This window comes from Antechinus flavipes, chromosome 6 (genome assembly GCF_016432865.1).
Source record: "Antechinus flavipes isolate AdamAnt ecotype Samford, QLD, Australia chromosome 6, AdamAnt_v2, whole genome shotgun sequence".
Lineage (NCBI taxonomy): Eukaryota > Metazoa > Chordata > Mammalia > Dasyuromorphia > Dasyuridae > Antechinus > Antechinus flavipes.
The window spans coordinates 7653049-7671143 of NC_067403.1; the positions used below are offsets into that span (position 1 = coordinate 7653049).

General features: G+C 40.4%; 1 protein-coding gene across 1 annotated transcript; it reads right to left on the reverse strand.

The window, feature by feature from the left end:
• Nucleotides 1-1331: 1331 nt before the first annotated feature.
• Nucleotides 1332-5655, reverse strand: FGFBP1 (fibroblast growth factor binding protein 1). Its single transcript, XM_051967619.1, has 2 exons — nucleotides 5371-5655; nucleotides 1332-3423 (listed from the first exon to the last, which is right to left on the reverse strand). The coding sequence occupies exon 2, from the start codon at nucleotides 3400-3402 to the stop codon at nucleotides 2704-2706; it is 699 nt and encodes a 232-aa protein (XP_051823579.1). The 5' UTR covers nucleotides 3403-3423; nucleotides 5371-5655; the 3' UTR covers nucleotides 1332-2703.
• Between the last annotated feature and the right edge of the window lie 12440 nt (nucleotides 5656-18095).

Here is an 18095-nt window from a genome sequence, read left to right on the forward strand (position 1 = left end):
TACATCAAGTACTTATGGAGTACCTAGTACATGCAAGAAACGGCTGGGTGTGGTTGATGCTGTGACATCATGAAGTGATTGAGGGGTAGATGAAGGATGAAAATGCTGGCTCTTCTTAGTTATCATAGAAAAGCCAGAAAGATTCTAGACTTGGAATTAGGAGGTTCTTGGGCTCAGATCCCACTTGCCTAAGTGAGCAGAAGGGCTGGAATTGGAGAGTCCCTTATAGGACCAAGCTGCATTCACTGACTCAGTGCATGGTTTTTAAATCCATAAAGAACATAGAGAGAATAAGATAAAAACGCTTGTTTCAAAGTAAAAAAATATATATATATCAATTGATAGACTTTCCATTTCTCTTGTTAACCCCACTCACTGAGACTCAGCTTATATATATATATATAAAGGAGATAATTCAAGGGCTTGTGATGGAGCTCAAATAGTACGATGTTTGTACTTTGTTGTTCTGTTGTTTTTCAGACCCTTTGTGATCCTGTATGGGTTTTTTTGGGCAAAGATACTGGACTGGTTGGCCTTTTCCTTCTCCAGCTAATTTTACAGATGAGGAAACTGAGGCAGACAGGATGAAGTGATTTGCCAGGATCACACAGCTAGGAAGTATCAGAGGCTGGATTCAAACTCAGGAGGATGAGCCTGACTCTGAACTCAGCCTTCTGTGCATTATGGCATCCTTAGCTACCCTACGTGTGTATAAAAGAGTCTTGGAAATTCTAGCTATTATTGTATTCATATAAATGCCAGATATTATAACAGCAATAATATAATGTCAAGTTTTAGATGCTGAAGGTCAAAATCTTTCCTATTATCAAGGTCAGGAGTTTGGAGATCATCTAGTCAAAGCCCTTTGTATTACAAGTGGGGAAAGTGAGGCTGAAGGAGGGAAAACAGATCGTGTAGGGGACGTAGGGAGCAAATGGTAGAGCTGGGATTCGGATTCAGGTCCTTTGCCTTCCACTCCTCTCTTCTTCCAGCCTATTCCTCTTCTCCAAGGGCAATGGAAGGGACACTTCTCATCTCTCCCCCACTCTGTGAACGTCTCCCAGGCCCAGCCTTGCTCTGTGGCCCCCTCCTCCGACACCCCACCCCCACCCCCCCCAGCACACAACAAGCTCCATCTATGGCAAAGGGTCCCGGCTCTCCCACACCTCTTGGCCAACTCTAAGGAACCGTCAGTGCTGTTTGCCCCGAGGCACTAATATCAGTAACCATGGCTCTGGAGAGGAATCGTCAATCGTCCCCCCCAGAGAATGGGCTGTTTACTCAGTCTGGTCCGGCTCCTGTGTACACAGAAAAACCAAACATTGGCCAAACATGTTTGCAAAACTTTATTATCTTGGCCAAAGTAGGTGCTGGCCAGGTCAGAAACATTCTCAGGTTGTTAGGGAGTGCACTGCGCTGAAACCCCCTTTGGCTAGCTGAGCCCAAAGAGGAACTGAAGAGAACGAGTCCGGTGAGTGTGTGTGTGTTATCTACACAGATCATGTAAGACCATGAACCTGTGCAAATGTGCATGTACATACGTGTGTATACGTCCCTACATCTATCTGCGTGTATGTTTATGTGCACACACATACAACCACCTTGTGTTGATCTACACAGACCATGGACCTATATACATTTTGCATGTACATACACATGTGTATATACACCTACAACTACCTGTATGTATATTTATATGTCCACATATACATACAAACTTGTATGTATCTATACAGATCATGTACCTGTGCACATTTGCATGTACATACACATGTATATATACACCTATATCAACCTGCATGTATATTTATGTGTACACACATGCAACTACCTTGTATCTATACAGACCTTTCACCTGTGCACATTTGCATGTATATACACGTGTGTATGTCCCTACATTTACCTGCGTGTATATTTACATGTACACAACACACACCTTTTATGTATCTACACAGATCATGTGCCTGTGCACATTTGCATGTACATACACATGTGTATATAGACCTAGATCTACCTGCATGTATATTTACATGCACACACACACCTTGAATGTATCTATACAGACCACGTACCTGTACACATTCACATGTACATACATGTGTATATATACATGCCTACATCTACCTTCAGGTACATTTATGTGTACACACATACAACCTGTGTGTATCTACACAGACCATGTACTTTGCACATTTGCATGTACATACACATGTATACACACACCTATATTTACCTGCATGTATATTAATGTGTACACACATACCTTATATGAATTAATACAGACCATGTAATTGGACATATACACATGTATATATATACACACCTAAACTTACCTGCGTGTATATTTACATGTACACACACAATCTTGTATGTATCTATTCAGACCATGTACCTGTGTACAACATTTGCACTTATATATACATGTATATGCACCTACATCTATATTTATATGTATACACACGCACACATGCCCTTTTACAGTTTTTGTAACATTGCTGGCTACTGAAAACAAAATCCAATAAAATATAAATTCCAAAATACAAAACAAGCAAAACAATACAAAACACACTTAAATACGTAGCTGGGCTCCCCTCCCTTGTCCAGAAGCCAGAGAAGTCCGTGCAGGGAGGGAAGCGTGAAAGGCTTTTCTGCAGCACGCAGGGAGCAGAGGCTCCGGCTCAGGCCGGAGCGCCCGGGAGTCCGCTAGCACCTTTTGTCCTGCAGCATGGTGAGCAGGAAGGTGCACAGGGAGCTCCAGGTGTCCCCACAGTATTCGCTGGCCACTTTTCTCTGGTTGATCACCTCCACGTCCTCCTCGCACTGGGCAGGAGTCGTCGGCTGGACGGTGGCGGCAGCCGGTCCGACGGTGGGGGCTGCTGTCTGAGGGTCCTTTCTGACCTTCTTATCCTGACTCTGGCTGTTCTTGCTGGAGTCCAGCAATCTGAGATGAGCTTCTTTAGGCCCTTGCCTGCACACGCGAGACTTGAGGATGCTCTTGGGGTCTGCGCAAAGGTTCCTCTGTTTCCGCAGGGCTCGGCCAATTTGTTTCCAGTAGGCTTTTTCATTGCCTGCGTAATGGGGGCAGGAGGAAGGACTGCCTGCAAAGGTACACTCAAATTGGGCTTCCTGCCCTTTGCATTGAACTTTCAAGGCGACGCCCTCCTTCTCAGTCACTGCCCAAGTACAAGGGACATTCTCTTGAGTGGAAAACCTGCCCCTGGGGAGCCTTTTTCCTCCCTTAGCCTTCTGGCTTTTCTCCTCCTTGTCAGGAGAGCCGGGATGTTTCCCTTCACCCTTTTCATCTCTCCCGTGTTTTCTTTTCCTTTGTTTTTCACAATCCACCAAGAGCAGCTGTGAGACCAGGAGCAAGACAGAGAACAGGGCAATGCACTTCATCTTCATGCTTCCACTCGGGTAGGAAACCTGTTTGACAAAGTCAGATTAGTCAGAGGGCCCTTTCCTCTGAGAAGCTCCTCCCTCTCTTTGTCCCACCACTTCTGGAGACGGCTCTCTCAGGAGCACACCACCTGAATGGCCCCCGGATGGAGGAACCATCATGGGGAGGATCTCTGGCTCCTGGAATCAGGAGAGTCACAGCATCTCCTGCTGGAGGACCCCCCCCCTCTCTAGTGGGGGACATTTACCATTCTAATATCCTTTTAAAAAATTTGCTTTCCACAAATGCTTGCCCCCCACACCCCTCCAAGACTCTTGGTCAAAGTTGGGTTACAGAATCCTAGCTAGGTTCACAGATTTTGAGCAGGGCGGAACTTTGGAAATTTTTGTCCAATTCTCTAATTTTATAGGTTTTACAGAGAAAAGGGATGACTTGCCCAAGATCACACAAGTATCAAGAAACAGAGGCAAAATCCAGATCTTCTCATTCAAAATACAGAGTCCTTTCCATGAGGCCATTGGCCCTTTGATTAATTCCTTCCTTCCTTCCTTCCCTGCTGTTTGCAACAAATGGGAGCCAATGTAAACTGCATGTGAAGATAAAGGATTTCTCCCTCAGGGACAAGATCTAGTCAGGGCTTTGTCATGAATGAGCTCTGTGGTCTCGGGCTAACCACCTGACCTCCTTGGTCCTGCCTTCTCATTTGTAAAATGAGAAAAGTAAACCTGATGATCTCTAAGCTCAGCCTGACCTCAATATTCAGTTGCTCTCTACAGGCTAAGACACTCCAAAGCTATAAGCACTATTTATAGAGAAAAGAAGTAATTTATACAACTATTGGGGTTTTGTAAAAGGGAAGAAAAAGAGGGAATGGAAGGGAGGAAGGAAAAAGAAGAAGGAAAAAAGAAAACAAGAAAAGGAAGAGAAAAAAGAAAGCTGGAAAGAAATGAAAAAGAAAGAAAGAAATAGGAAGGAGAGAATAAGAGATAAAGAAAAAATAAAGAATGGAAGAAAGGAAGGAAAGAAGGAAGGACAGAAGGTAGGAAAGAGAACAAAGGAAGGGAAAAGAAAAAAGGAAGAAAAAACGAAGAAGGAAAAAGAAGAAGAAAGGAAGAAAAAGATAAGGAGAGAAAAATCTGGAAAGAAAAGAAGAAAGAAAAAAAGAAAGAATTAGAAAAGAAGAAGGGAAAGAGAGATAAAGAAAAAATAAAGAATGGAAGAAAGGAGGAACAGAAGATAGAAAAGAAAGAACAAAGGAAGGGAGAAGAAAAAAGGGAAGAAGGAAAAAATGAATAAAGAAAAGAAGAAAGAAAAAAGGAAGAAAAAGAGATGTTAAAAAAGAAATCTGGGAAGAAAGAAATAGAAAGGAGAGAGAGAGAGAAAGAAAAAGAAAAAATAAAGAATGGAAGGCAGGAAGGACAGAAGGTAGGTAAGAAAACACATAGGAAGGGAGAAGGGAAAAGGGAAAAAGAAAAAATGAAGAAAAAGAGGGAAGAAATGATGAAAAAGAGATGAGGAAGGAAGAAAGGAAAGAAAGAAATAGAAAGAAGGAGGGAAGGAGAGAGATAAAGGGAAAAAAGAAGGGGAGGAAGGAAGAAAGGAAGGAAGGGAAGCGAAGGCAAATAGGACACTTTTAGTATTCATCTTTAAATGTGGCAAAGCATTTACAAGTTTCCCAGGCTTTTTAGCTAAACTCATTCAAAAAGTTCTAGGACACAGAATCCCAGAATCCCCCACTGGTAGCTTTGGAAGGGACCTTGGGCATGGTTCAGCCCATGCCCTCTCCACAGAGCTGGAGACCAAGCCCTAGCAAGGTAAGGGCTTTGCCCTGTAAGTGGCACGTGGTGGGGACCAAAGCCCAGCAGGGGATTTCCAGCTCGCTGCTCCTGCTTGGGGAGCCTCTCCTGCTCGGCCCCGCGGTACCTGCCTCCCACCAAAAGCAGAACAGAAGGGAGACCGTGAAAATCACTCACCTTTCCGGGCTCAGACTGGGTGCACTGCAGGACTGCTCGGTAACCTCCCGCGTGAGCCAGCGTGTTACTTATAGAGCCAGGGCACTCCCACAGCCCAATCACAAGGTCTTACAACATGATACTACTGAAAAAAATCACCTTTAGAACTTTCTTCAATTCTTCCCTTGGCTACACCCACTTGAGAGGGTGCCAGCCCCGGCTGGGAACGTGTAAGAGCCCATCGCCGCTCTGCTTGCCATGGGGTGACAGAGGTGTGGCTGCCAAACGAGATCCCGCGCTCGCCAAGTCCCATGGAGGGGAGAGACGTCTCCCCGAGGCTCTTATCAGCTCTGCCGGCTTCTCCGGGGGTTCTACGCTGTCCCCCAGCCCGAGGCAGCGCCTCAACCGTAAGCCGCAGGCTCAGGGGCAAAGGGAAAGGTGGAACGTGGGCTTTTCTCTCCCCATTTGGGGTGTATATGATGTTCTAGGGTATCGCACGTGGCAAACCTAGATCCTAGAGGAATATCAGAATGAGAAAGGACCTTGGAGGCACATCCCAGGTCCACAGAGGGGAGTCACATCTTGGAGGAGGGTTTTTAATAAGAGCCCGGGGAGTCTGCTCAGGCTGGTGGCGAGCAGCCAGAGCACCCAAGGAAATGTAGAATTGGTTAGATTGATGAAGAACGCTGGTGATCTTCTGCTGAATGTGTCCCCCGGAATCAAGAACGATCCCCACTTCTGGGGCTCCCCCAAGACCGTCAGGAGGGGGTTCTTGTAGCGAGGTCCCAGGACTCAAACTTCCAGGAACCAGATTCTCTTCTAACGGATTCTGCTTGCACGAATGATCTGGCAAGTCACTCGGGTCTCAGATTGCCCACTGGGGAGACAGGGCTAATAGTCATAGCTAGGATTTAGCCAGCGCTTTTAGGTTTGTAAAGCATTTTTTGTATTTTCTCTCATTTGATCCTTACAACATCCTTGTGGAATAAGTAATATTTATCTCCTCTTTCCACATGAGGACACAAGGTAAGTGACTTGTCCAGGGTCACAAATCTACAAGCCTGAGGTCAGATTTTGCACCCAGATCCAGTGCTTCCTCCTAAGCACCATCCAGAGACTCAGTGGTGAAGCGCCCTGGTGAAAGGGCCCCTCATTAAGCACCAATAAAAGCACGGGTCCAGTCCCTCTTCTCTATACAATTACAGTGAAGTAGAATGTGAGCTTCTTGAGAGCAGGGACGGTTCCATTTTTGCATCCCAGATAACCAATATTTGCCTTTTTAGATCAGACGTGTGATTTCTGCTATAGTCAATCATCTGTAAGGAAGCTTTCTTTGCCAGAGGCCACCTACACTAAAAGAGAGAAGTTCCCAGGGCCCGGAGAGGCATGTGGCTTGTCCAGGGACACACCAGTGAGTGGTATCTTGGGTAGGACCTGAAGCCAGGTATTCCTAACTTAAGATTTTCTTTCTACCCACTGACCCAGAAGGCTCCAGAGGAGAAGGGGAGGCTGGTGACTTTGTAGAGCTCTCTCCTGCTCACTCCAATGGATTTGCATGTCATGGTATCCCCCCTATCCTCCCCCCTCCCAATGCCGTGGTCTTCTCCCAAAAGAACAAACAAGACTTCACCTTAGACACAACAGGTACCCAACATGGCGTGTCCACATCAGACAAAGCAAACTGCAGTAGCACAAAGGAAAGGAGAGAGGAGCAAATTTCGAGCCGTCTCCATGCAAGTGTTCATGGCGACTCTTTGTGCCCGACCTGGGTAGAGCTTTCCAAGCTGGTACCCATCTGACTGGCCACCATCAGACACGCTGCATCTGGACCCCGATATAGCCATGTCAAGGATCACAACCACCAGCAGGTGCTTTTCGCCTCATTTTCTCTCTTGGATATCCCTCCCTCATTTGGAGAAGCAAATTTTAAAGAAATTATTTTCTCCATGTAATAGATTATCCAGACCAATATTCTTTTTTAAAAACATTTTGAAACAGCAATCTTTAAACCTCATTAAAACTTTAAGAGATCAGCTTCTCAGCTAAAAGAGAGAACTCTCCTTAGTCAATGCCTTTTTTTCATAAAACATAATTTCCTTTGACAAGTGAAGTAAGAAAAGATGCAAATCCATTATAAATGTGTGGTTTTTGTCTTGAGTATCCCAAGAAAAACTCATATGAAAAATGCTATTCAAGCTATTCAGCACTAAGTATGACTATTCTTCTGACTCTCTACTGGACTGTAGCCAGATGGATTTTGCCAGTTACTCTTTTAGTTTTATATTTTTGTTACTCCAAACCTATTGCAGATATAATTCCTTTTGCAACTTTTTATTTTTTTATTTAAACTTTAAATTTTTTAATTCTGAAATATTAAAAAGATGAACATTTCCACATACAAAATGGAACAGAAAATGAGCATTGTGTGTAAAGCCACACATCTCTACTAGGTACAGCTTACTTTAAAACAAACCTCTATACGTAAATTCAAGATGTTACTCTCAAAGCTGTTTCTATTAGCATTTCATTTTTCTGTTCTCTCCTGTGCATTTCTTTAAATGCTTCAGAGATCTTTTCTCTTTTTTTCCCCTTATTTTTAGAAACTTTTTTTACTAGTTTCCCTGTTTCTTACCCTCACCTATCTGGTTCAAAAAGAAAAAAAATTCTTATCACCAATAAGTATAGTTAAGCAAAACAAAAATATACACTGGCCATGATTGAAAATGCATTTCTCTACACTAGTTGATCAATGGAATAGGTTAGGTTCAAAGGACAAAACAGCCAATAACTTTAATAATCTAGTGTTTGACAAACCCAAAGACCCCAGCTTTTGGGATAAGAATGCATTATTTGACAAAAATTGCTGGGAAAATTGGAAATTAGTATGGCAAAAACTAGGCATTGACCCACACTTAATACCATACACCAAGATAAGGTCAAAATGGGTTCATGACCTAGGCATAAAGAATGAGATTGGAGAAGGAAATGGCCGACCACTCCAGGATCTTCCAAGAAAAACCCTAAGTGGGGTCACAAAGAGTCAGACATGACTCAGAACAACTCAATAACAAATTACCCATTGAGAGCACTCTGTTATTTTCCAATTCTAGCAAAAAATGGGATGTTTTAGCAAAGAATATCACCAAAACATTTTTGTACACTTAAGTCCTTTTTTCTTTGGGATTTAGGTCAAGTGGAAGCTAAAATTTTCATGGCCACAGTTGATTCACAGTGAGAGCCGAAGCAGGATACTCAGGGGTCTGTCTCAAATTGCTAGGGCCTTTTGTTCTGGAGAGCAGATGAGGGCCACAGCTCTCTCTCTCGCCTTTATGGAGGTCCAAGACACATTTCACACTCAAGTAATATTTGTTCAGTGAATGTATCCACTCCAGAAAGTGTAAAGTATAAGAAAGATTGTTAAACCATGAAAAACAATGAAAGCTGATTGATCCTTTCACTGGGTCAATACCAGTCATATTTCATATACCTAATACATGTCACCATTTCACACACAGGATTAAAGCAAGAAATGCTTTGTGCAAAACATGAATTCATTTTCCTATTCCTTTTGTTACAATTTTAACCCCTTAAATTTGATTCTATACAGAACTGCTGGGTTCAGAATAATAAATAATAATAAAAAATAAAAAATAAATTAAAGACCTGTTGTATGTAGGGCTCTATCCTAGGTACCAGGGGATATAGAAAATTTAGTTAAGACAAATAATGGAGCTGACAGTCTACAAGGGAAATATGGCACAGAGGCCAATGTCCGTAGTTCTTATTACATTATGTTAGATGGTTAACAAAGCAAAGTTCTTGATGCTAAGTGAAATGAGCAGAACCAGGAGATCATTATATACCTCAACAATGATACTGTTTGAGGATGTATTCTGATGGAAGTGGATCTCTTAGATAAAGAGAGATAATTCAGTTTCAAATGATCAAAGATGGACAGAAGCAGCTACACCCAAAGAAAGAACACTGGGAAATGAATATAAACTGCTTGCATTTTTGTTTTTCTTCTCGGGTTATTTCTTCCTTCTGGATCCAATTCTCCCTGTGCAACAAGAGAACTGTTCAGTTCTGCACACGTATATTGTATCTAGGATATACTGTAACCTATTCAACATGTAAAGGACTGCTTGCCATCTGGGGGAGGGGGTGGAGGGAGGGAGGGGAAAAATCGGAACAGAAGTGAGTGCAAGGGATAATGCTGTAAAAAATTACCCTGGCATGTTATAAAAAATTATCTGTCAATAAAAAGTTATTTTAAAAAATTGCCAGATACAAAATTAAAAAAAGATCATAATAAATCCTTTTTGCTTTTTAAAAATAAATAAATAAATATTTTGTAGATGATTGATAAAAACAAACAAACAAACAAACAAACAAACAAAAAAAACAAAGCAAAGTTCTATGTGAGGTCCTAAAGGAAAAGCCATGATCAACCAGGGGTTGGGTCATATCCTGCTAAGAAGACTTCCCCAAACTGGGATCAGTGGCAAAGAGAGTCCTTCTCAAGTGAGTCTGGGTGGAGGAGTCCAATAGGTTGGAAATTAATATGTGAAGTTCATTTGAGAGGAACATGTCAGCTTTCCAGAGGTCAATCCTTCATTCATCAAACCTCCCACCTTCTAGCAAAGGCTGTCCAACTGGATTCTCTCCATTTCCACACCAGCCTTCCCCTGTCCCCAGTCTTCCTCCAAAATTTGGACAGATGCAAAAAATGGTACCTGGTGAGACAACTGAGATATTGATCAGGGTGGTCCTTGCAAAACCAGAAATTCTGCTGAAGCCACGGAGGGAAATGAGGATGCTCTTAAGAGGGAAGCGTGAGGCAGGACGCTGATGTTCTCAGCCAGCATGTGCCTTGCGCAGAGTAAGCCTTCAGTGGGCGTCTGCTCGTTGCTAAGTAAGCACCAGAGACAGAGGGTCCCAGATTAAGAACCAGAGAAGAGACCTCTAAGGATCAGCTTGGGTCAGCTCTGGATTTGACAAATGAGGAAAATGAGACCCAGAGAATGTAGATGACTCACTGAAGATCATACCACTAGCAAGTTTCAAGCCCGACCACTGGCTTTCCCTGCTCTCCAGTACTGTCAGAAAAGTATTGCCTATTCAGCTTCTGAAAGAAGATGAGTTCAGCCAGTGAGCTTATTACCATGTCATATATTTGATTCAATTCAATAAAAATTATTATGCGCCTTCTATGTGCCAAGGAAGGCAAAAGAAGCAAAAATCAGCCCTGTCCTTCAGGAATGTACATTCTAAAGGGAGAAAGAACATGCAAACACACGTGTGCATGTGGATATACACATACAAACATACACACATAGCATAAATAATTATATTTATATTACTACTACTACTATACTACTATTACCCCCACTACCACCACCACCACTACTACTACTACTACTACTAATAGTAGTAGCAGTAGTAGTATTTACATAGCACTTTAAGGTTTACAAAACACTTTACACATATTTATTTTATTTGGTCCATTTAACAATCCTGGAGGGATTTTATAAATGAGGAAACTGAGGTTCATAGACTTTTTCAAGGCGACACTGAGGTAAGACTTGAACTCAGGTCTTCTGAACTCCAAGTCCAGTGCATTGTTTCACCTAGCACCTCTAATATAAATAATAATTTAAAAAAACTGATATTTATAGATGAGTTTAAGATTTGCAATTTGTCTAATTTAGTCTTACCTGGGATATTATTCCCATTTTACAGATAAGCAAATTGAGGATGAGTGGAGAAATGATTTACTCATAATTTTGCAGTAGTAACTGTTGGAGTAAAGGGTTGACCTTATTCTCACCCACCCAAGTCCGTCACCAGCACCATTCTGCCTCCATCAGAGCTAGTGCTTGTGCATTTTATATTTTGCATTATTGAGGACTGCCAGGTCCTTTATGGCCTTTCTCTTACCTGCCCTCAACATAACTCTATGAAGGAAGAACTTCCACATGGGGATTCTCAGAACAGTCCAATTCTTGGGCAGATGAAGTTAGAAAAAAGTCTTGAACTAGACAGAGTTCACAAGAGAACTCTTTGACAAATTCTCTCAGGGAAAAGATAGCAAAAGTATTAGGGGAAAAACAAACAATCCAACAAAACCATAGATGCGTTTACAGCTGAAATAAAGGCAATTAGTCACCTAATAATGACCTCACACTAATTTTCTCATCATGTTATCATTTTTATAAGAATGAGCTGCACACATAGTACTTCCATTGGTCTGAGAAGAGCATAGCCAAACTTTCTTTTTTATTATTATTATAGCTTTTTATTTACAAGTTATATGCATAGGTCATTTTACAGTATTGACAATTACAGCCAAACTTTCACAAATGATTTGCTATAGCAGAAAGCATCTCAGACAATTGCACGGAAGTGCTGAAAATGCATGATCCCGATGGATCCATTGTGTTGGTTGTAATAAAGCATTTAAGTAGAAAATAAAACTCAGCATTACAGGCTTTCAGGCAACAAGGGATATCTAATACACAAGTCAAGATCTTATGTATCCTTTGAGAGAAATAACCATAGGAATAATTCTGTTCAATTACCTTCTGATTATTCAAGGCAGCCATACAGAAGGAAAAGCTAAGTATTCACCTTGTTACTGATGATGTTCTGTCAGAGGTGGGAGGAGGAGGGATTCCCCATCAATGTTGAAGTCATTCACATGTTCCTGTGTTCAGATGACTCTGGGCTAAAACTGCCTCAAACCCAAGAACATCACAGACCCTGTTCAGCAGATCCCTGAATATCTGCCCCCCCCCCCCACTAAAAAAATTGACCAAACAATTTATACTAGAAAAAAATGGACAAAAAAGCACCTACCTCAAAGGATGACATGTGATTGGGTAGTCAGTCCAGTGAATTAGTATGCAAATCTAGGACAGGGACTACAGAGGGGAAAGAGGTAGATCCAGTGAAATACAATGAGATTTGATTGCATTTAGGTAACTGAACAGTACCTGAAATAATCCCAAGCTGGTCTCCATGAAAAACCCCATTAAAAGTATAGGTATAGACAGATAGATAGATAGATAGATTCTCCTGCGAAGCTATTTGACTTGGAGTTTTAAAGATCCACAGGCTCCAAAGAACCAAAATTATGGGTGGTTGGAAAAGTCACTGAAGAGAAACATGGTAGGCTTCTAAGATGACTTACATGCAAGAAGTAGCTTAAAGGATATCATGAAGGAAGTAGATTTTAAAAAAGCAGCTATTATGTGTCAGACACTATGCTAAGCATCAGCTGTGCAAAGACATGATGACAAAATAATAACCAAACATTTCTTACTCTCAAAGAGCTTATAGTCTACTGTGTGGCTAGAAAAAAAAAAGTAGATCAGTCAGAGTAATGGCTCACAAAAGGTTAGTACAAGTAATAACTATGATGTGGAAAAAGACCTAAAAGGTAGATCTTTAAAAGATCTGTTTAACTTGGTGGTGGTGGTTTTAAATTTATTTATTTTGAATACATATTTCTTTATGAATCATGTGGGGAGAGAAAAATCAGAGCAAAAGGAAAAAACCATGGGAGCGATTAAAAAAAAAAAAAAAAAGAAAAAACAAGTGAACATGTATTGATTTACATTCAATCTCCTTAGTTCTTTTTCCAGGATTGCTTTGGATCACTGAACCACTGAAAAGAACCAATAGTCGATCACTGCACATTCTTGCTGTTATTGTGCACAATGTATTCCTGGTTCTGCTTATTTTGCTCAACATCAGTTTATACAAATATTTCCAAGACTTTCTAAAATTAGCTTGTTCATCATTTATAGAACAATAAGATTCCATTACCTCCATGTACCACAATTTGTTCAGCCATTCCCCAATTGGATGGGCACCTATTTACTTATTTTCCAATTCTTTGCTACCACAAAAAGAACTGCTACAAACATTTTTGCATGGGTGAGTACTTTTCCCTCCTTTATAATTTCTTTGGGATATACCCAGTAGAGATCAAAGAGTATACACAGTTTGATAGCCCTTTGAGCATAGTTCCAGATTGCTCTGGATTGGTTCAATCCATTCACAACTCCACCAACAATGCATTAGTGTCCCAGTTTTCCCACATCCCCTCCAACATTTATCATGATCTTTTCCTGTCAACTTGGCCAATCTGAGAGGTATGAGGTGGTACCTCAGAGTGGTTTTAAGTTGCATTTCTCTAATCAAGAGTGATTTACAGCATTTTTTTTCATATGACTATAGACAACTTTAATTTCATCATTTGAAAATTGTCTGTTCATATGCTTCAAACATTTATCAATTGGGGAATGACTTGTATTCTTATACATTTGAAACAGTTTTTAAAAATATATTTTAGAAATGAGAGTCTCATCAGAAACACTGGCTATAAAGATATTTTTTTCCACCTTTATACTTCCTTTTTACCATTGTTTCTATTGGTTTTGTTTATGCAAACTCTTTTTAATTGAACACAATCAAAGTTGTCCATTTCACCCCCCATAATGTTCTCTAGTTCTTCTTTGGTCATAGATTCCTCCCTTCTCCAAAGATCTGATAGGTCAAATCATCCCTTGTTCTCCTAATTTGTTTATGGTGTCATCTTTTCTGCCCAAATCATGTACCCATTTTGACCTTTTTTTGGTATGGGGTGTGAGAGTTTCTGACTATTGCTGAGTTTCTGAGATATTATTTTGCAGTTTTCCCAGCAATATTTGTCAAATAGTGAGTTCTTATTTCTGAAGCTGGAATTTGGGGGTTTATCAAATACTAGATTACTATTAGACCTTGATTATTGTGCCATGTGTATCTCATCTATTCCCCTACAGATCTGTTTAATTTTTTTAAGCAGATATGCTGTTGATGATTTTTAAATGAACCCAACTTGTGTAGGATAAGAATCCAGGAACAGATTGTGATCTATGCATGTGGAGCAAATACCCACATTAATGAGATCATGAATTTATTGAAGGAAATACTATTATGTACCTGACAAGGTTGTTGCAAGCGAATATCTGTTAAACCTTAAAGCATTATGCAAATACGAGTTATTATCTCATTTGAGCCTCAAAATGAAATTGTGGAAGTAAGTAATGCTGTAGATTGCTAGCCATTTCCCAGATAGCTCCCCATGCTTCAAGGCCAAGGATATCACAAATATTACCTTCCTTCTTTCACAAATGAGGGAAAAGACTTGCTCTAGGTCAAATAATCAACATTCCCTGTCCTAATCAAAGTGGCCTAAGAAGGGCTGGTATATAACAAATAATTGTTAAGTGAATTAATATACTACTTGAACCAAAGTCTTCTTGCCTCAGTTTCAGGGCTCTTTCTATCATGGCATGTTTTCTCAATATATTCCAGTTGAATATTTTTTTAAACAACAACATTCCATAGCCTGATATCATCCATCAACCTGAATGTAGATTTAGGCTACAGCATAATTCAACAGAGTCAGATAAAACATACTGAGTCATAGAATCTTCGATTTAGCACTAGAATTGGCTGGGGAGGCCAGTGGGTCCAACCCCCTCCCTCTACAGATGAAGAAACCGAAGTCTTAGACAGTAAGGTGGGATTTGAACCTGGGTCTTCAAGACCATGGCTCTTTTAACCATATGTATTATTTACTGATTTCAGAGAACTCACATTACTGTCAGATGTTTTGGACTTCAGAATATAAAAGTAATTCAAATTCTGATAAAATAAGTGACTATGCTGAGTTTTTGAGATATTATTTTCCAATTTTCCCAGCAATTTTTGTCAAATAGTGAGTTCTTATTCCTGAAGCTGGAGTTTGGGGGTTTATCAAATACTAGATTACAATAGAACTTGATTACTGTGTTGGGTATATCTAATCTATTCCACTGCATAACTGTTTAATTGTTTAATTTCAATAAAATAATAGATATAATCCCTCTATATATTGTTAATTATTACCACCAATATTAATATAATATTATTATATATTATATGCAATATTAATAATTGACATAGACAATATATTAGAATATAATTATATATTAATATAATTAATTAATATATTAATAACATATACCATATTATATAATATGTAATGACACTGAATAATTAATATAATTATATGATTATGATACAATAATATATTATATATTATATATAATATAATATCATAATGTATATGTAACATTAATAATACCAATTATTACCAATAACCACCTAATTAATTGTGCTTTAAGGTGCTTTATTCACAATAACTCCATGTGGCAAGTAGTATTATCATTCGGCATTCCAGAAAACCAAATTTCCAAGAGAAGTGATCTTGTCTTTGTAACATGTCAAAGTCAAGATTCACACTCAGGTCTACTAAGAACCAGTACAAAGTAATATGATATGACCATAGTAATGTGACTATTAATACCATGTTCTTGACTCCCATGAACAAAGAAGAATTCAAAAGGAAAGGAATAAAATAATATACTACATCCAATTTACTTTGTGCTTTTTTCTTCAGATATAACTGAACGTGACATTTGGAAATAGTCATTAGAAAGAGCTTTAGACTCACCCCCAAATTCTTCCAGATCAGCCCAGTGGACTCGAACAGAAGCCTCCAGGGATCTACTCAATAGAGTACAGTGATTTCATATTCTCTTGATGCTTTTTTTGAAGGACAGACCCAGGGCAATTCTTTGAGAGTTAATGTCTTATTGGCCACAGTGTTTTGAGAGTGACAACAAGCAAAGGGACAAGTGACCATGAGCCTCTTGGCAGAATCACAGAAACATGGCTGGCCAAAAAGTAATCTGAGGAAGATTACTGGGGGCATTTTATTGGAGATCCAGAGAGGAAAACCTGTCACTGAATGAAGAGAAACACCGGTCAACCAATCAACCAAGGTCGATTATATTGCCTGGATTTGGGGAAGACTGGAAAGGAGAAGTTGGTTTTACACACACAAATGGCTCATTTTAATCTTTCCAGGTTTTCATGATTTCACCAGCATCCCTGCTACTTCTGCCTTTTAGATCTTAGTAGATGATTTCATGATTTTCTGTACCTGTTCCCTCTCCTTTCCCCATCAGCTCCTGACCTGGTAATCTTTATGAATCTTTCTGAACCAAGCTACAGACAGATACACGTGACACTGGCCCCACTTAGGCCTTTTCAGGTTGTTAGGGCCTTCCATGAAATAGTGAGCGCCTCATCACAGATGATGTTTGTAGGGGTATTATTCAAGATATTCATTCATTAGACAAGGGGGTGATTAGCCTAGATGACTTTAAAAATCCCACTTAGCTTTCTAATTTTATAATTATTCCATGTGATTCATTCATTTATTCGTTCATTCACTCATTCATTCATTTATTGAGGGTCCCTTGAGGCAGTATTGCATTGTTATTGAACTTGGAATGAGGAAGAGTTCAAATCCCATCTCTGGAGTGTGTGAGAGAAGGAGAATAAGTATCTTGCTGAGATTATGAAGCTGGAAATGGGGGGATATCCTTTGACAGAAACAGGGAAGTTTGGAAGAAGAGAGATTTGGGGTGAAAAGAGATCAAATTTGGGTGAAAAGATAACAAAAAAACAAATTTAGTTTTGGCCATATTGGGTCTGGAATGTCACTGTCACAGCCACTCTGAATAAATACCATGTGGTATGGACTAAAGTTCAGGAGAGAGACTGAGGAGGATACACAGGATGTGAGTCGTCTTCAGAGTTAGCAAGAGAGCCCTGCAGAGGGAGAAGGGAACCGGACCTAGAACCGAACCCCGTGGAACACCTCAAGCTGGGGCCATGAGCTGGCCATTGCCAGCCTTTGCTGTGCAGGTAGTTGAGAAAGTCAATCAGGCAGAAGAAGAAACAGGACAGAGAGTGTCACAAAAACCCAAAGGGGGGGAAGTGTCCGGGGGCGAAAGGGGCCAACAGCGTTCAGTGGGGCAGAAAGGGGGGAGGGCTGACAAAGCACAGCAGCTTGAACCTTGGGGAGAGCGCCTCCAGGGGATTCCATGGCTCCTCCACCCCCACCCCCATAACAAAAAGGTATCCACCTGCACTGACTGAGGGACTTTCCTTACTTGGGGGAAATCACAGGACAAGTCCTCATGGGGAATAAAATGCAAACACACACCCTTTAAAATAGGGGAAAGTTAAGCTGGCTTCATCTTAAAATCTTAAAACTACTGTCGTTGGAGGAAAAAAGAGGAAATCTACTGTTCTGTGTCAAGTTTTTGTGAATCCATTCTTACTTTCCTTTGTACTAAGTGCAGAAGAGAGTGCAGGCGTATGGAAAGTGCCAGATTTGGAAGCCGAGGACCTGAGTTCAAATCCTTGCTCTCTTACTCCTAACCTGCGTGAATTTGGACATCACTTAGCCTGTCTTGACCTTCATTTCTTCATCTTTAGAGGAAAGGGTTAAATTAGAATTGGGGCTCTTCATGTTTTCTGTGTCATGGATCCCCTGGCAGGCTAATGAAACTTCTCCAAATTATGCTTTCAAGTGCATAAAGCAAAATATATAGGGCTATGGTGGAAATCAATTTTATTAAAAATAGTTCTCAAAATATTAAAAAAAAAAATTCAGGGATCTCAAGTTAAGAACCTTTGGTAGGAAACCTCCAATGTCCCTTCCACTCTAACTCCCTGTGGAGAGGCAGGGTGATCTAATAAGAAGAGTACAGGATGGGGAGTCAAAGCAACTGGGTTTCAGTCCTAGAGCTGTCATTAACTGGACAAAAAATCCGGAGCCAGGAAATACTGGTTCCAGA